A 20,798-nucleotide genomic window follows, 5' to 3' on the forward strand; every position below is an offset into this window, starting at 1 on the left:
ATGTGTAAAACTGATGGCACTGTGTGTTGCAGATTGTGAACAAAGATAAGCCATTACCTGATGGCACTGTGTTGCAGATTGTGAACAAAGATAAGCCATTACCTCAACTGAGACCCTTCTGAGAAATTATCTTGAGAGGGATTTTTCTTCTGTTCCATTACTAAGACCTAAAAATGGATGTGGAGGGTGATCTCTGAAGAGAAAGGCAGGAATACACCCTATAAAGAAGTAACTACAGATCAATAACAAGAACAATGGCAAATGGGGAATGTGAAAGATCATACCTGGACCACCATCCCTCAGTGGTGCAGTACAGGTGCCAAGAAAAAAATTACATGTGTGGGGGGGGGGGGGCTGCTTGGTAATAGCTATCACAACAGCAGCAAAAATAGTACATTACAGAAAGCCATGTCTTTAAAGTATGCAGCTAGAAAGTCACCATCTGTTGCACAGGTTTCAAGCAGATCACTTGGTGGTATCATTATACAGTATATTAGACTGCACAGCCCCTGAAAACAAATTCACTTTGGGTTGAGATTTCAGAGTACACGAGAAGAACTGAAAAATGTCATTCTGCATTACATCTTTAACCACAAACAATGAGGATACGCTACCTCTTTTCTGAATGCGTACGTGCTTTCCAGCCCTTCACCTGACTCAAGGTGGTGTCGGAGATCTCCATGCGTAGAGGCAGACGAGGCACCCAGACAGTTAGATGTAGCAATGCACTTAGATGCTCATATGTAAATTCCACAGTGATGTCTTCACCGCCATGGCTCTCCTTGCCACTCACAAAAACATAGTCACAACCCTCAGAAACCTGGAAAACAAACATTTTCAATAAAAGCTTGTAAATAATTCCATCTTGAGCAACAAATTTCCACCAGAATTTCAAAAGTGCATGAATTTCCATTTCTTCAGTAATATTCTGAAGCCATGTCATGATGGCAAAACCAAGTGCTCTTGTCCTGAAATGGCAAAGATCATTTCCTCCACCAGTAAATTTTGACAACTCCCCTAGCTTATCCTTTAATATTGATATTTGCATTCTTTTTAGTACTAATAACTTTGTATTATTTTTGAGATAAACTTGTCCACAAAATTAGACTAGCTGAAAGACATAACCTCTCCGACATATTCTGGGTGCTCCTCAGGCCATTCTCCCTAACCTCGTTCCTTCATAGCCTTTGTCTTTAAATTCAGTAATCTCAAACCCACCACCACCTACTTCCTCTCCCTCACATACCTAAAAAACAATAATGACGCACACTAATGAACAACTACGCAAAAACAGAAAGACAGTAATGTGCGGTTATTAGTAATGTGAAAATATCAGTGCAATGCAAAAAATATGCAATTATATACATACTATATTATACTACTAATGAAAATATGCTGTTGAGCAGGTATTCTACCATAAATAAAGACAGTCAATAAAATTAGACATTTTACAAACCCAGGGCACCTATATTGCTGATGTGGGGGAAATTAAAGCTGCTTGGGGAAGGAAGAAAGGATGGGTTGCTATGGGGTAAATTACCAATAGACTAGCCAACAGACAAGTGAATAAAGTGGGATGATAAGTAAAACTGCAACAGAGTCAGAAGATGTGAAAGACCAGGAGTATTGTTTGATAAAAGAGGCCAGGTAAGGCCTTCTACTGGTCTATACAAAGAATTTTGTGCAGGACTGTGCTAATGAGAAAAGTAAATCCTTTGGGCAGTAAGAAACCAGCCAGCCTGTTTGAGTTAAATACAATAATGGAGGCTGCTATCTCCAACAATGAAGTAAGGCATGCGAGTCTGCCTTGGCCATAGTTTTTAGACTTCTAAGGAGGTCAAGCCAGCAATATGAAGGCAGTATTCAAGGATAGTTAGAAGTACTCCTCTGTCACTGGCAATTCAGTTGTGTTCATAGAAGGTTACTAGGCTAAAGGCCCTAGATCCTTTCCAAGCCTAGCCATGTAAAAACTCAAGTACCCTTATTGACCATAGTTATATTGTCATTGCTAGCACAGTGATTCTGTGATTAGCAGTGACTGCCCCTGTCCATGAAGGACATAGGTACCACCCTGGGGTGAATTTCCAGTCACCCATGAAGTAGTCAAGGTTGTGCTTGAATAGGGTCATTGAGGAGCTCTACTTCACATGGAGTGGGACCTTATTCCAGAGGAGTGGCAATCGCTGGGACATGTATCTGTCTCTCCAGCATATTCTGTTAATGTCGCCAAGCTACGTTGAGATCCCTAGAGTGAGCTATTCTTGTCCTATTTGATTTGCAGATGTGCAGCATTTCCATTATGGCAGGGTCCGAGACTGTTCTGTAGGCCAGGCACAGGTTGCCTCTCAGCAGTCTTTATGATACAGAGTACAGTGACAGGGCTTTCATTCTTCCCATGTATGTCATGTTTTGGATGCCATGGATTCTCTTGGTTAGAAACCTCTGTGTTGTCTCCAGTTGCTGCAGGTGTCTGGTGAGGTACATAGAGAAGGGAGCACTGTACTCAATTAGTGGTCTGATAAGGGTCGAGTACAGTGGAGCTATAACCTTCCTGGTCTTGGATGTGATGCCCTTATTTATGAGATGCACAACATAGAATGCTTTTCTTACCACTATGGACACATGGCGATTGAAGTTTAAATTGCTATCAACCTGTGTTCCCAAGTCTCGCACCACTAAGTTTGAGCTTAGAGGGGTGCTATCTGTATCGTAATTAGCAGGGGCTACTTCTTTGCCAAAGGGGATAATGAGTCATTTTTTGCATTAAGTTTTAGTCTGTGAGTTTGGCACCAATCATTTGTCTGTGTCAGCCCTTACTGTAGTATGTTAACATCATTGGGTGACTCTGATTGCTTCCAGTTTAAAGTCATTTGCAAAAATGGTAAGCCACAGGCCATCTACTTTCACCTGAACTTCAGAGAAATAAATCCCAAACTGTAGAGGGCCCAGCACAGACCCTTGTGGTACCACACTGGTCGCTGGTCTACAGTTAGAGGTGGACTCCCCAAGTTTGACAGTTTGCATTCTGTTGGTGAGCTAGTTGGCTACCCATCTGGTAATGTATGGCTTAATCTTCAGCTGGGAGAGTTTCTCTATGACACCTGAATAAGAAGCTGTCTCAAAGGTCTTGGCTTAATCAAGAAAGGTGGTATGTACTGTTCTGCCCTCATCCAGGGCTTTGGTGGTATTGTCAAAGAAGTCCAATAGGTTTTATAAGCAAGATCTACATTTGACAAAACCAAACTGGGTCAGATCAAGAGTCTAAAGGTCACCTATGTCCTTGTGGGTAAGATCCATGATGATTCTTTCCATGGCCTTGCTGATAAGGCTGGTTAGGCTTACGGGTCAATAGTTCCTAGGATCAGCTGAAGGACTCCCTTTGTGCAAGGGGATTATTGTTGCTGTCCTCCACTCTGCTGGGACAAAGCGAGTTCTCAGGCTATGGTTAAAGAGAGTACTGAGTGGTTTCACTAGATCTTGTTTTAGATTGTTTAGTAAGCATCCTGGGATGTTATCTGGTCCCACAGAGGTCATGTTTTTGGCCTTAGACAGTGCTTGTATGACTTGCTCTTTGGAGATGCTTGGTAGAGGACTGGTGTCAGGAATGCTTTGGGGTATGTCTGGTGGGGACAGGGGGGTGAAGTTATTGCCAAATCTGTCGGCTAGCAGGATAGTAATTTCTTCAGGTTTAGTGTGAGTGGTACAGTCCACTATAAGTTCGGCACACAGCTGGGCATTCCCCTTTAGGTTTTGGCTGTAGCTAAAGAAGGTCTTATGATTGCCTTTAGCTATGGATGCTAATTTAGACTCATAGCTAGCCTTAGAGGACTTAAAAAGATATCTGATTGGTTTGTTCAAGCTGTGGAGGGTATTCTTCCTCTGCTGAGTAAGTTCCCTCCTGTTCTTTGACATCAGTTTCTTTCTTTTGTTGTACAGCTTATTTATACTTGCAGTCCTCCAGGGTGGCTTGTTTTCTTCGGAAAGACCTTGTCTTGTTCCTGTTAGGTACAGCTGAGTCCATGCATTTGTTTAAGTGCCTGTATAGGGCATTTTGTGTATTCCTATGCATAGAAGTCATCATTGGCTATGTTGGCAGGGGCTTTGAAACTTTTTATGCCATCACTTAGCAGGCAATAGTTTGCTTTGGAAAAGTTTTTCTGATTTTTTCACTCCTGTAGGGGTGTCAGGTTTTATCTTTACATCAAAACGAGACAGATTTATGGTCTGACCCTACCAGGGAGGGCAATACACATGGGGTAGTGCAGTGACCCCCCCATGTTGGTGAGTACTAGGTGTAGGACATTTGAGCCCATTGTGGGGGTGTGGACCAACTGTTCCAGGGCATCTGAATTAACTAAGTCCAGGAACCTCATAGCGATCCTGTTTGTGCTCATGTAAGTACCTAATCGATGGAAGGATAGTTGAAATATCCCATAGCCAAGGTGTTTGGCTGATTAGTGAGTGCCTCTAGCAAGTCCAAGTAGGCACTGTGCTTTTCCTGGTTCATGATGTGGGACCTGTACCTAGTGATGATGTGGAGGGGCATTTTACCTATAGTTAATTGGACCTGGAATAGCTCAACAGAGTTGTGCTATTTCACTAGTCTCGAGATGCACTTGGATTTAATAAAGATGGCTACACCTCGACCTTTGGATCTTTCACACTTGTTTTGGGGTCTGAACATGTGAAAGCTACTGAAGCCTTGTACGGCCAAGGGTGCTCTCAGCAGCTTTGAACCAAGTCTCTGCGACCGCTCAAATGTCAGCATCTTCCAAGGTTAGGAGTGCTTCAAGGGAGTGCAGTTTCCTGTTTAAGCTCCTAGCATTAAGCAGGATGACCCAGAGTTTGTCTTTACTGGATTTCTTTATGTCAGAAGTTCTGTTATTTTGACATTGCCTAAAAAGGCACTATGGGGGAGGCAAGCATCTTTTCCAGTATCCAAAAGCCTTGAGGAGACAGGTGAAGGCCATTTCTTGCAAAGCAGCATGGACTATTGACTATGTCTTCCCAGGCAGACAGATACTGGATCCTCATGCAGTGACACCAAAAGCTAAGCCAGTTGTTGAAATCAATCATTTTTTTGTCTGCATTGTGGCTTCATCCTGGGTGAAGGTAGAATGCCGCTTAGGGCTAGGGACATACCTGCCTGGGAAACATAATATGAGAGTTCGTCATGACTCTCTTCATATAATCAAGAGAGGTATGTCTCAAGTCATTCACACCAACTTGTGCTATGACAGAGTTATAACAGTACTAGCTGCTGAGCGACTCAAGTGCATGTGTGATTTAACAGATCCTGGCACATGACTATGACCCTCTCCTTATTCAACCTGGTGAAGTGGACATCTGTGTGTCTCACTACTGAGTCGCCTACGACCAGAACATTAGGTTTTGCAGTGTTTTGCCTTAGGGGCTTAATGCTGAGACACTGACATGTGTGTTATGTGTGCTGGTGGATTCTGTTTGTGTACCAGTATGTATATGTTGTTTGCATTTGGGAGGTCTCTGGTCTTTTGGTAGGCTCCTGGTAAGTACCTCCGCTATGTAGGTTTATGTGTCTTGACCTTATCTTTTGTGAGAGGAGACTTGCGTGTGCTGACAACCTAACATCTTGTAAAATGTTATGTGAGAGGATGGCACAGTTACATCTCTCATACTGTATTTGTTTGTTTTAGGAGCAAGTGGTTGCTAGTATACATGAGACAATTACTACATTGCCTGAGGATGCCCATATCGATCAGGGTCACTGGAGAAATGGTGGGAAACTGTCTGTCCATTATGCTAGGTATATATTGTAGTAACTAGTGGGGATGGGCGAGACTAGCAAACGCGGCTATTCTGTGTAGGGCTAAGGGCAGGAGACCATATCAATGCCTCAGAATGCATAGCTGAGTTGCTCGTTGGGGTAGCAATGCACAACTGCATTGTGCACAGAGAGGCAGTGGAGCTAAGCAGATATCAAGGGAAAACTGTGTTTCTAAGCATTTGAGTCTATACACTGCAACTAAACCCCGCTGAGCGGTGCACAGCTATGCGCAAATGCAGGGTTTAACAGTTTTAACACAAATTAACCAATAGGAAAGCCCAAAATTGAGCCTTTTTCCAGCAATCATCAACTCAGATGAGTCCTGGTCTACACACCTGCCATAAGGGTGCAGGAGGGCCTTCTTAATGTAGGATGGCTGGTTTTAGTACTTAAGTAATACCAAACAGCCTAGATTCAGCAAATCTGAATCTAGCCTATGCTATGAAATACAGAAGAACTAGAAATTCATAGTGCAGAAAAAAAAAACAGCCACAGCAGTAAAAACAGCAAAAATAAAGCAGCAATTAAGCAAAATACAGTTAAAAAACTGCAATGCAAGCTTAAAATATACTTATTTTTGTTGAACACAGTGGATGCCTTGGATTTAGTTCAGATTCACTCCAGATCTTTGGCTAAGGTCACCAAACTCGGAGCACCTCAGCCAAACTAAGTGCAAAAATGAGTAAACGTGTTTAGCAAGAAGGTTGAAAAAGCTAGTGCATTTATAAAGCACTGATGTTAATTTTATTTCTAATACTGTGGCTATGACTGGAAAATGCAAGTGAAGGGTCTAACCAGATCCAAAGATACTTAAATGGACTCTACAATTTTTAGAGGTCCTCAAGTGAGGCCTGTACGATTACAAAATTCACTGCATAACTAAGATATTTCTAAGTGCCAAAAAACATTGCATTTGTTTTGCTGAGGCAAGAGTTTCTTGCTTTCGTAAGCCTGGCACAACTAAACTAGGGTAGAGTTAAGAGATTTACAAAAGGTCTCAAACTGCCCATTCCTTCTAAGCCCTGTTCTTCTCCTCTAACATATTCCTAACACTATCTGTGACCACATTTTTTCCTTTCTCTTTATTCAACCCATCATGCATGCCCTCCACAACTTTGTAAAATTAATATCCAATATTTATTTATGGAAGTTTTGTATTCCTTCATTTTTATAACCTGCCTCCTCTTCCCACCTTTAAACATTCTGCTACTTCAAAATACCCTCTACCTCAGTCTGATGCCTTAGGTGTCCATTACATCCAATTTAACAGTCCCCATATCATTTCCATAACTAAACAGTAATACCTCTGTCTTTGTCCTCATGTTTCTTGTACTGTGACCTTATTCTTTATAATGATGTATCCTTCTTACCATTCCAGAGCATTTTTATAACATCCAAACATTCAAAATCCATTTCTAAGATGCTACTATCACAGTCAGCTCTCCCTTCCTTCAATCTCACACCTCCTTCCATCTTAAAGTACCACTACAATACACATCTGTGATAAATCATCTGTTCCCTTGTTACTAAATTCAGGTCAGCAAGTGCCAACTAATGCTTATGGCCATATTATCCCCACCCTGCTATGATCACATGCCACATTTTTCTTGCCATTCTTCAAGGCAGTTGTTTATACTGCTCAGTCATACCTTGTCTTGAGCTACTTGCCCTGAAGCAGGCAACACTTCAAAAAACAGGTAGACTCTGCTGAGTTGACACAATGTGGTCATCAGGAACAGGAGTACTGTTTCAACAAGCTGCCAGATACTAAACGTCTATGACTAAATGAGATTTAAACAGATTACACTCAAAGAAGTTAGTGCCATGTTGGCAGTGACTGAATCCTGATTTCTTCATGGGTTGTTCATGGTTTATTGTAACGACTGCTGACCACTGGGGTAAGGGACAAGCATACATAAAGTTACAGAGGTAAGTTGGGGGAATAGAATGGACTGGTCAGTGATTTTTTTTTTAACATGGATTGTGAGTAATTACTACTAATTTCCACATATTCAAATGTTATTGTTCAATGGCACTGCAAACCTTTGTTAGATTGCTTCCTCTTTCAGAGAGTTGCTGCCTACTTTCAAGTATCTGTGCACTTAACCTGACAAATATACATTTTTCTCACCTCACAGGGACTTCTTGCACAAAATGACTAATACAAGGTTGGGTGCTGTGAAGTGTGTAAAACACTGCATCCTTCTTCTCACACTGTTTGTTGAACCAATAGACTCTTTTTAATATTATAATGAGGTACTGTACTTCCAGGACACAAAACAGAAAAACAGGAACTTGCTTTCAAAACTGAAAACATATTCCTTCAGTTAAGCACAGTCATACAAACACAACTTAGAACTTCATCAGAAAGTATTTAGACTAAAGATAATATGATTAAACACAAATACTGTCATGCAGTATACATCATGTTACTGTTTAAAATCCTTTAAGTAAGCAGTTTATTAAAACAAAAAATCACTTAAATAGGTATGGTTCTAATAGTTTAATATTATGTTTTGCCTTAAAAAAAACAAAAAACAAAAAATGAATGAATAAATAAATGTGTTTATAACTTGGCCAACCTAAGGTTTTAGCACACTAATGATGTTTTATTCAATCCGGGAATACAGGTTACATCCAACCTCAGCTGCTATTTAAGTTCAAAATATTCTAGCCTCACCTCATTGTTGCCATTCCTCACACTGGGTTCAAAATTTTCCAAAAAGAAAAAAGTAGAAATTGCTTAGACAACCGGGCATGCCTACTAAGGGCAGTTATAAAATCACAAACACAATTACAATATATGGAAAAGTAAGTCCTTTCTCCTAGTGTACTTTGTTTTATAAACAAAGAATTACAGGTGTCGCACTTTGGATGCACAATATATAAGCAACATATTTAACTGTGACATGATTTGTAGCGCAAATTCAACCCTTTTAGCTTTGTTAGTGGACAGACACTAGATGCACATCTCATGCTTGAAAGGACCCCCACAAGAACTGTTTTTGTTATATGGAACCTTAGCACTCCTTTTTATCTATTTTTAAAGATTCCTTTAATAAATATAATGTGGGGAATTTCCTATCACTTTGTCCATTAGTGCCAAAGTGGGTAAATGTTTTCCAGTATTTGTTAACAGCATCCTTGATAACTAACAAAGGTGAAAAAAAATCTGTTTACATTAATAATTTGAGAAATTATATGTCTTAACAAGCAGTTTCTGAAAACTAGTTAGCAAATATGGGCATGGAGTGTCATTTGTTTACTAGAATGAGGGCTTATAACCCATTAGAAATAATGGAGGTGTTAATGGCAGGAGACATACTCTTATCCCAAACTCTACTCCAACTAACAAGGCTGAACACCCACTCACATAATGAAGTTTATGGGGGTATGCCAGTCTGCAGTTATCCACAACAAAAACATTTTCCCCTCCCCAACTGCTTCATTCCCACCAGCCATTCCAGTGTGCTAATCCATCATCAGGTCTACCTGTTCCTCCTTTCTTCCCTAGACTTCTACAAGTGAGCTGGAGCCAGCATATATCCCAAGGGCATCCTGGGCAGCAGTGCCAGCAACCACTTCTGCATACTGAGGGAGGTTAATGACATCACCTTATTTCCCCACCACACATCCCTGCATGTGACAGTATATCAGAGGGATATTATTCTCATTTGCTCACAACTTCCAACAAATGCCCTCCTCTAAATGTACCACCCCCTCCCTGCCGTCTCAGATGCCTGAGCTGCTAAAGGAACTCTGGCTGCTTGAACCAGAATTTATCCTCTGCACCACAGCACTGGCTATCTACAATAAATACAGAGGAAAAACAGTCAATCCACCCATGCTATTGCATCCTATCCACTGAAAACAGCTTTTACGCAGGAATTATTTAATACTTATTTTGGTTTCATGTGGGCCACAACATAGTGGTGGCACCAACATCCACACCATCTTCCTTCCACTCTCTATAGCCCTGCAATCTTCTTTTTCTATTTTTAGTCACTAGCCCCTCATCAAAATCCATTTGGCCTTCATCCCTTAGTTGCTCAATCTGTAATCCTACTTGCCATCATCGGGGATGTCACATATGACAGATACAAAAGGAAATGGCTGAGCTTTTCATTACCCACCACACCATTAGATTTTTTTTACAAGCTCCTACTTTGCTCCCCTTATTAGACAGAAGGTATAATGCAATGCTTGCTTGCTTTGCCAAGCTAAGCACAAGTGCATGCTACCACACATTCTCCTCAGCCTGACTACATAGGGGTGCACTTTTTGGGAAACTCACACTCCATGTCCAGATCTTTTATGCTTAAAATGCACATCAGACTCTTTCCCACAGGAGGAACTCCCCATACATTTGGGATGGGCAAAACATTATTATCCACTCCATCTCCACCCCCTCTAGCAGGCGACTTTTTCAGTTTAATCTTCCGGAGCAAAATCATTCCTTTATCACTCTGCATCATGGAGTCAATGTATCCATGCTAGTTTGCCTTTGGTATGCCTGGATTAAAGACCATCACCATCATGCAGAACTGCAATACATTTATCCTCCCCCACACTACCACCTCCCTTGTTCTTCCTCTGTACTTATCTGTAGCCTCTCCACGGCTAGCTAAAAGACATTGGGGGGGGGGGGGTTCATTATCACATTTAAAGGAATTATAAGAAGCAAAGTCAGAAAGCAGTAGGCAAGGCCCAACATGCTGGGATATGCAACTCAAGAACTGGTCTTGAAGGATGGTGATGTTACAGTCATACACAGCAGGGTTTGTGAGACTGTATCTGGAATGCTCTTTTCAATCTATAAACCAGTTATGGAAAACAAAACTACGGTGCTGGAAAAAGTGCAGATAAATATAAAAATGCCAGGACCAAACATTATCATTTGCCAATTTTCTCTAAATTCAGAGCTGATTTTGCCACTGCATTCGTGCAGGGCCTTATAGCTGGTCCTAATTCTATTTAAATTCCTCCTCCTAACCTTAGCTTTGAGAATCTACCCAAATGTAATGACTGCAACAATGAAACATGAAGAACATTGTACAGTTGTGTACACTTACCATAACTGTAGATGTTCAAGTGTAATCACTGTTGCAGTCCTGGTTACCCTCCCTTCAGCCCCCTTTCTTCTTTTGGCTATACCTCTACTCTCACTTACTATGCTTGAAAAGCTTTTTGGTGTATTTGCTTTCTTGTTGGAGGTATATCCTTGTATTTGTAGATTTAATTGCTTCCCATTAGGGGGGCACCTGACATCTGGGGCAAGAAAAACCTGATGTAATGGTGTCGGCTGCATGTTTTATACCCCTGACGTCATGGAAGAAGGGACAGCAACCGACGCAGGACTCAAGACTTTGCTAATCAGACCGACTGAGGGCTACTGCAAGCAGATAACCCAATTGTAATGACTGCAACAGTGAAATAAGAAGAACATCTGTAAAGTAAGTACCCCATCTAGGAAATGGGCACAAGAACAAAAAGCTGTGAGGCAACTCTGTTAACCAGTGAGGATCACGTCAGGTCACTGAAGGTAGTTTCAGGGAGCATGAAATTATCCGAGCATGCTGACCAAAATTACTTTTGTCAATAGTGGAGATTGCCTCTATCTCCACTGTAGTACCATTTAAGAGTTACAGGAGGGCTTTCCCCTGCAAAATATTTTTCATATTTTTTTATATTCATCAAATGCAACCAATACAATAGTTTGCTGCCTAACAATAACTGTTAAGTTTAAATTAGCATGGAAAAACAGAATTCCAGCGGAAATGAAATGGAAGAGGGTATGACTGGGTGAGCTGAAACAGACTTGCAAGAGAGGCAGACAGACTGGTCTCCTTGAGGGGTGAGCTGGAAGAGAACAGAAAGAGAGGTAGAATGAATGGTCTTCTATCAGCATAACCATATATTCATACTGATGTATAACACCATCCCGGAAAAAACAATCCTAAAAGCATCTTATTTGTGTAATTCATGGTAACTCATGCTCCCATGGGCAGAGCAAAACTTAAATATTAACTGAGACTTACTTAACCAAAAGAATGAACAGTATTTTTTTTAATTCTACTCTGCAAACAATGCACTTAGAAGTCTTCAGTGACATAACATAGGTTTAGCAGTAGTTTACATATGCTGCCTTCTATAATACTTTCATTGCTCATTCTAACCAAAGATCTGCTTGTTTATTTCAGCTCAGTAGCACATGAGGAAGGGCATTCTTAAAGTCCCAATTTCTCCCAGTACAAAAAGTAACTAGATAAAATTCTGAGTACTGCAAAAAAAGATTTGACTGCTCCCTGCTTAATCTTCCATTTTGGTATATAAGCTATCCCCACCTGGCTTCTAACATGTACCAAGTACTTTCTTTCAATTATAGTCCTCATATCTTCCTCCTCTGTTTTTTTCATGCAAACATCTTACCACCCATCCCTTACCCAAACACTAAATGTTCACTCTAAAAAGTGACAAGTCGCTAAATTAACAACAAAATACAGCATACAAAGGACATAGGATTTTGGCACTGGGAAGTCCAACTCAGGACTAAAATCAAAGCAGCAGCAACAGATTGCAGGTTAAGCCTTGGTACCAGAACATGAGAGAGAGAACTTTGCGAGAGACTGCAATCTGAACCATGTGAACAAAGCTAGAGAAAAGGTGGGGTGATACGACTGACAGTGGCCATAACAGGAGGTACAATGAGTTCCCTTGGTCTACTCACCACATAGTGCAGCCTAAAATTAATCACAGATTAAGAAACAATGGCATCCACTATTCAGTAAAAAAATACTTCCTTACATTTACCTTATGCTGCCTTGCCTTGCCAAACACTGTTCCCTTGATTTTATAGTTTTTCCCCCCCAGACAATACTACCATTTCGAAAATATGAATTTTATAAGGTAGTTGATGTTATCACATGCCACATCTGCCTAGCTCCATTCATCTGTCTATATACAATGACAGAAGATAGTATCACTTTTCTTGCCCACTGAAAAAAAGGCCTCAGTCTTACTTATAACTTTATGAAAGCAGGGTTTTCATAAAGTACAGTTGTGTAAGATCTTGCCATAGCAGTAGATGTTGTACTTCTTACAGTTGCAGTATTCTTTACTCCTGGGATATCCTGCCAAGGACAAGTGAACATCTGGCCATCACACCAAAGCCTTTATATCTTCTGGCGCCACATCAGACACACGTACTACGTGCAAGGCATAAGTTACATATTTGATGTACAACTGCCTAATCATCAGAGGTGAAGTGCCCCAAAAGAACTAGAGCAACCCCAGAGGAAAGTAACAGCATATGCATCCAGGAAGGGAAGGAAGGCAAGAGGAGGATAAAAGATGCCTCAGCCAGAAGGAAAACAACAGAAGTAACAGGGCATAGGAGGGAAGGACAGGACAGAATACTGCAAGAGCGAGAAGCAGGACATATACTACTATGGTAACATCTTGCACCACTTTACTATATTTACTCCCACGAGATTACAAAAATGACTGTCAAGTATGGGAGGAGAGGAAGCCACAGAAGATCTCTCCAAAACCAGTGAAGGGTTGCCCTGGCAAAACCAACCCTGGTCCTAAAAATAACATCCAACTTGTAATGTCTAGTGAAAGTGTGAACAGAAGATCAATTAGCAGCTTCCAAGATAGATCTAGTATCCAGACCAATTTAAAAAGCACTAGAAGAGGCCACTGCCTTGGTAAAATGAGCTAGGACAAGAGGAAAGATGCTTGCCAAGAAAAGAGTAGCAAAAGGAAATGACCTTAAAAATCTAGGAGGAGGAAGAGGAGATGATTTGCTTAGATACCCAAATTCCTTGCATGAAAGGAAACAAAAAGCTGCTAAGATTCCCTGATAGACCAGCTTAGAAATTATTTGAATAAGACAAAACCTATGCAAATCCAAGATATGATGAACCCTCTCCCTAGCATTCCTGTGGGGAAGGGAAAAAGGAAGATGAAATGGACTGATGCAAGGACAAATCACTAAGCACCTTGGGGATAAAGGAAGGACTGGTGCAAACAGACAACCTGTCCCTGTGGGGGAAAAAAAAAGGTACAACTGCCAGGAGGGCCTGAAGTTCAGAGACCCTCTTGGCAGAAGTAAAAGACACCAAAATACAGTCTTCCAAATATAATGTTGTAAAGAAGAACAACTTGCAGGCTCATAAGGCGACTGGGTCAATTTCTCAAGAACAAAATTAAGGTCCCAATGAGAAGGAATTGGCTTTCCTGGAGGCTGAATATGAAGGAAGCCTTTTAACAACTGTTGAACATCAAAACTAGAAGCAAAAGATGGATTTAGAGGCAGATAAGTGGAAATGACTGACAAATGAACTTTAATTGATGAATATGCCAAGCCAAAATTTAGCTACTCATACAAATAAGAAAGGACCATAGGAGCCTCCAAAGAAAAAGGGTCCACATCACATTAGAGACACCAAATTGAAAATCTTCTCCTTTTAGTCACATACGATTTTCTAGTAGTGAGTTTTCTGGTATCCTGCAAAACTACAAAGCATGTCCAGAGAAAACTGGTGCATAAAATGAATCAAAACCCTATGACCCAAAGCATCAACTGAAGGGTGGACAAGCAACAGTAAATGATCAATCCCTTGTATTGTGTGAGAAGATGCAAACTGTGAGATAACTTGTGATGAACCTTAATGAGATGAAATAGATTGGAAACAAATGCTGTCTGGGTCAAAAATGAGTCACTAGAAAGACTTTGGGTGTGCCTTATGTGATCTTGTGCAGGACCTTTCATAGCAGAGTAAGAAGGGGATAGGGACAGAGAAACGTCTTCCAAGAAAAAGGTATGGCGTCAACTTTCCAAGCCAGAGGATTTGGTAATCTGGAATGGAACAGGGGAAGTTATTTGTTCAAAGGGAATGCAAAAATATCTACCTGAGGAGTACCCCACAAATGTACAATGTCCAGAAACACGAGCTTCACAAATCTGTGAGGATTTGTCCTTTAATTGCTCAAAGAGTCTGCCAACAGACTGTGCTCAATATAGACTGCCCGAAGAACCAAGTGATGGTGGACTGCAACATCCCAAGCCTGAAGAGCCAGCCTGCAAAGAAGGTAAGATTTTTGTACTCATTTGCTTGTTGATGTACCACACAACTGTGGTATTGTCTGTACAAAACCTTTAGAGGACCTAAAACCCAAAGGGAGTGGAAAGCCTGGAGAGCTAGAATTAGAGCACTCATCTCTTTGGTGTTGACATGGTCTGTCAGTTGTTGATGGGACCAAAGACCCTGATATTTTTGTTTGTTGGAGGATGCTCTCTAATCTTGGATCAGAAGCATCCGTGTACAGCTCATGAGTACAGAGATCAACCTGAAAAGGCAGGCCTGGCTTCAGGAAAATATGATGAATCCACCAGCGGAGCTCATGTTTGAGACAAGGTAAGCAGGAACCAAATACTCCAGTGGGTGACAGTGCTGGAGCCAAACCATCGTAACTTACCACTGAAATTTCCTCATGTGGAGTTTGGCAAAGAGAACCATGGGAATGGGGAATGTCATGTATCCCAGAACTCAGAGAAACTCCCCTGCAGAAGAACTGGAAGAGAAAGAAGACACTGGAAATAAGCAGTCAAAAAGGACTTGGGAGATGGGAAACAAGCAAATACTAGAATGGTCAGAATCCTGCAACCCAGAAACACTTGATTGTGACAGGGAATTTGTACATTCTTTTAGAGACTGAGTGCGAACCCCACACTGTGCAGAAGCAGCATAGTGAAGTGTAGCTCCTGAAGCAGAAGCTGCTGAGAGGAGACTTCAGGTCATCGAAATAAAGGAATATCTAAATTCTCTGAAGTGTGATGAAGGCTACCACAGGGGCCAGACATTTGATAAAGACCTATAAGCTGTAGGAAGACCAAAAGGCAAAGTGGAGAACTAATGAGAGGAAAAAACAGAAACCTAAAAATGTCTTGCAAAGAGAGAGTGAATAGGAATTTGAAGGTTACTGCCCTTCAAATCCAGGGACACCAGAAAGGCTTCTAGACGCGACAGAGGGAAAGTTTCTGAAGAGACAACATCCTGAGAGAAGGAATCTTGAGAAAAGTGTTGAAAAAAGACAGGTCTAGTATTGGTCTCCAAAACTCCTCCTTCCTGGGAAAGAGAAACATCCTAGAATAAAAACATGTTCCCTACTGAGAAAAGGTGATAGGGTTGGATAGTTTCCTGTACCACTAGATGCCGCAGAACCAAAGAAGAATGTAGAAAACTATGAGGAAGGCCTGAGAATGGAGGAAGGGATTTTTAAGCCATAAAATAATCATTTTGGATGACTGAAATTACCCAAGCATCTGTTCCTGAACAGGAAAAGAAAGTCAACCTGAGAGGCAGACAAATTCAAACGAGGGATAGGAATGGCTGAATGTCAAATAGAAACAGATTTGTCACGGGAAAAAGGCTTTTGACTCTTAGCACCCTCAGAAAGCTTGTCTAAAAAAACTCTCCTGAAAGCCCTCTTGCACCTAGAAGGCTGTTTAGACTGCCTACAAACAAAAGGAGGCTTAAAAGGGTAATTTCTCAGAAACTTAGGAACAGGAGAGACAAAGATTTGTTTCAAATCCCGCATAAATTTACTTTCATCCTGAAAGGTCTTAAAGAATTAAGCTGCAGCAGTGCCAAAGAGGCTCTGGTTATCTAAGGAAGAATCCAATAATTTGGCCTTGATGTCTTCAGGCAGAGCCTGGAGGTGTAACCAAGAATTCCTCCTCAAGACAGATCCAGATGCAGCTGTCCTAGAGAAGGCATCAGCAGCAGCATCATAGCTACATTTAACTGAATGATGAGCCACCTGAGAAGCACAGCTCAAAAGGGAAATGGCAGAAGCCTTACCTCTGAGTCAGGCAAATCAGACAGAATTCCCCCATTTTGGGAGACAAGGGCCAGGACATATCTAACGATATGGCTCTGGTAATTAACAGTCCTGAAAGTTAAGGTAGCAGAGGTATGTATTTTGTTACCATACCTGTCCATGGGGTGATTGTCCTTATCAGAAAATAAAAGGTTACAAAAGGTCAGCAACTTGGATGGTTTACAGGAATAATAGCAGGATCAGAAGAAGGGCTTTTATATAAAAACTGTTGAGCTTCAGGAACTTTATACAACCTGTCTGGTTTCTTAGGGGCTGGAGGCTGAGAGTGGAGGCTTGAGAAGCTGCAGTGAACATATCTAGGAGGGCAGTCAACACTGGAGGGACTGCAGAAGGCCAAGGAGAATCTATTTGCAACAGTTCATAGTATCTTTTTGGAACATCAGAAACCTGGGAAGAGTCCGCACTTGAAGTGTTCCATCATATGAATCACTGTATCCCAAAAAACAATGAATTCACTGGAAAGTCAGGAGAAGGAGAATGCTCTTCTTCCTACCCCAGGGCAAAGGAAGAGTGGATCTGAGAGGAGTAAGTCGATGACTCAGAGGAATCAAGTCTCTAGAAGGCTTAGTAATAGTGAAAACCAAGGAGCAGAAGCAGGAACAGACAATCATGGGGAGGCTTTACAGCCATAAGAGCACTGAAAAGCCCCAGAATAAAATCCTGCCATTGTTTGGGTAGATCCATAGCCACAGGAGCCACATGCTTAGTTTTCTGCTTCATCTTTAAAGGAACATCAGCTTTAACAATTCTAGGAGGTTCAGACCCCTGCCTAGATTCAATGAGGGTGCCAGGCATCTTTCTCTGACAAGTATTTGGAGACTCCCCTCCTAGGCTCCTCTGAAATAATCTGAAATAATCAGCCATGGTTCCTTCTTCACATGTGCATCAAACATAGGCACAGCCTCAGCAGATATGCGGGTATGCAGCTCCATATTGGCCTCCAACTGGACTGTGTCAGAGGGAAATGACAGCAACACTGATGTCCTCAGGTTCTTCATCTAACCCGGTGGAGAAATCCAGTGGAGGCTGGACCGCAGCAGGATCAGTTTGCACCTTTCTGTATTTCTTTTTAAGCAGTAGCAGAACATCAGGGTGGGAAGATTTAGCCATGGTACCCTGATCCAAAAGCTTCAATCAGTGGTTCTCCAAGTAAATGGAATGAGAATACAGAGTCCATTGCCTTCTCTCATTTTAGTCTATGGCATACTTTCATAACCCTTCCATCTAGGAACAGACTGCTCAACCCCCTTACACCTGGCACTTCTACTAATTTTATGTAACGAAACTCCACTCTCTGCGTTCGCAAACATTTAATTTGGTAAGTTTGTTTTTAGCACGCTTTTCTGTCCACCCATTCATTTTTAAACTTCCCTATTGTTCTCATTTTCCTTACTTATCTACAAAATTATTTATCTCCCTTTTTTACTGATCTTTGATCTAAGCCTGTACTTTTCTGACTAAGTTCTATGCTTCCTTCCACTATTACACACTTCTTCACCAGTCCCAACTCATAGAGGCCTTCAAAATCCTTAAACAACCTGAGAATAACCCATCACTAAAAAACTTAATGACTCCCTACTCCAATCTAAGCTGCCTTCGCTCAGCAAACAGACTCCTTGTCTGACACAGATATCCTCCAGAAGGGCCTCACAGAAATGGATAACTGGTGCCAGAGCCATGGCCTGAAGTTAAACGCCAAAAAATGCATAGTCATACCCTTCGGGAAAAACAAGGTTACCCCTAGCTACCATATAGGTGACAATCCACTGAGCACAGAAAAAGTCATCAGGGATCTGGGGACCCAAGTTGACAGTAGTCTTTCGTTTGACACTCATGTTGCTAAAGTAGTTAGGAAAACCTTCTATATCGCCCACCTGATCATGAAGGGATTCACATCTAGATCAAGGGAAGTCATCGTCCCCCTGTACTCATCACTCATTAGACCTATGATTGAGTACAATGCCCCGTTCGAATGTATCTGACCAGACACCTGATGCAGCTTGAAAGGCCCCAAAAGTTCCTCACCAAAAGGATAAAGGGTCTCAAAATATGTCTTATGCTGCCCGACTGAAAGAACTCCAGCTTTATTCAGTCTCATACCGCTTGCTCAGAGGTGACCTGTGCCTGACATATAAGGCCATGTCAAACCCAGATTTGATGAATATGCTTCACCTCAAAAATCTAGATCCCTCAGAACCACAAGGGCGGAGACTTAAACCTTGACACGGTTATAAATAGAATGTGCTGGAGGGACAGATTCATCACCCAGAGACTCCCTATGCTGTGGAACAAAATCCCGGTACATGTGAGGCAGAGCACCTCGCTGGCCTTGTTCAAGAGGAATCTTGACCAATGGATGGGAGATCGCAGATATACCCCAGGGATTACTTCAGTGTCACTGCTTGACAGAGGCACAGAAAAATGATAGGCATAGTTTTTATTCAAACTAAAGGGGTGGCGAAAGCCACATAACTATGGGCTAGGCTTATAAATGCCCTTGGGCAGATAGCCTAGTATGAACCTATGAACCTATGAACAACTAAATCTCTCAACCTAGGTGGTGACGCGCTATTTGCCAACACCACTGGTAAAATATGGAACTCTCTCCCAAATAACATCACGCTTGCAACTTCTCTAAGTCAATTCAAAAATAGTCTAAAACTCCACTTCAAGTCACACTGGGTATGTCCTTGCTCAAACCCAGACTAGCTCTGTGCCATTAACTAAAACATAAACAACTAGCCAAGATGATAAGTACTTTGTATACTGTGATAAATAAATATGTATCCTGTCTAACTCTATGTCATTATACTGCCTACCGTCCTTGCTAATATGTTATTAATGTTACATTTGTAGTAATCTCAGAAATAGTAATGGCAGTCTTGTACTTGTATGTAAATAGCCTATGTTTTTGTTAAGTTCTTTCAGCTCATTTACTGTACCTAATTATCAATGTAACTCTGTTGGAGCTTTTCTCCCCGGGCCTCCGCTGAAAAAGGACATGTATCCAGTCGGACCATCCCGGTTAACAAATGTAAAATAAAATAATAAAATAAAATTACTTTTTTTAATCTTTCCTTCCTTCTCCACCTGAATGCATTATTTAAATCCTACATTTTTTCCTTTACTGCCAACTTCACCTTATGTGACAAACATATTAATTCACTCCCATCCATTTAAAATTATAAATGTTGTTGATTTGATAATACAAATGAGTTATTTTTGTGTACCCCTTATATTCTCCCACAAATCCTTCATAGGAGGTTACTAGGCTATCGACCTGGAAGTCATTTTGTGCCTAGCTGTTTCATCCCAATGTAATATCAATGACACACAGGACTGTATTTAGTGATGGCTACCCATGTCAAGAAAGGTTATGGGCTCTATCCCCTGTAAGAATTTACTGTGCCCCAACCACTCATCCAGGTTCCCTTTGAACAGTGTCACAGAGGTGCTCTGCTTCACATGAATTGCAGTCTATTCCAAAGACATGGCAGTCGCTGGGAGACAAATCTGTCCCTCCAACTTTGCTTCTTACAGATTTTTTTCAGAATACTGCTTCCAGAATTCTTGACTTTGATCTGGGTTTGCTCTGCTTGTATGCTGATTATTCTACATTTCACATAGCAGAAGCAATGTTCTTCTTAGTCTGCCCACAAAAGTATTCATGACACACACGCACACACCCAGAGTAAAATCACAGCTTTGCAAAACAAACCTTTAAGGCCTCCTGATTATTGGATCTGCAACCAGTGGATCCAGAAAGATCCATAAGCTGTCCCGTGTCCTCTACTGCCACAACTCGAACAGGAACATTGATGGGTTTCCCAGTCAATATTGCAGTGTTAATAATTTCAGTCTCCTAGAAAAATAGAAGAAAAGCATAAAAGGACTGTTAATAGCTCATTTCATTATGTTGTACTTCAACTCAATTAGTAAATGCCAGTGCATTAGTGGAAGCCAGCCTCAAAGTTCTTCCCAGTTTTGCAAAGTTCCATGTCAAAAGTTACTGTTCACAGCAGTTTACAGAGGAACTCTCTTAAATCAAATCTCAAAAAAAAGCAAGACATTCCCATTCAGAAAG

The 20,798-nt window shown here is 41.3% G+C and overlaps 1 protein-coding gene across 1 annotated transcript in view; it reads right to left on the minus strand.

Annotated features, from left to right (window-relative positions):
- The window catches only part of TMEM132A (transmembrane protein 132A), a 520,664-nt gene that overhangs the window by 193,598 nt on the left and 306,268 nt on the right, over positions 1-20,798 (minus strand). Inside the window, exons 7-8 of the mRNA XM_044082204.1 lie at positions 20,433-20,576; positions 612-820 (exon numbers count right to left, since the gene is read on the minus strand). Coding sequence (XP_043938139.1) covers positions 612-820; positions 20,433-20,576 — 353 coding nt within the window. The remainder of the gene's footprint in view (positions 1-611; positions 821-20,432; positions 20,577-20,798) is intronic.

Source organism: Protopterus annectens, chromosome 9.part0 (assembly GCF_019279795.1).
Source record: "Protopterus annectens isolate FY-2018-M chromosome 9.part0, PAN1.0, whole genome shotgun sequence".
NCBI classification, from domain to species: Eukaryota; Metazoa; Chordata; order Ceratodontiformes; family Protopteridae; genus Protopterus; species Protopterus annectens.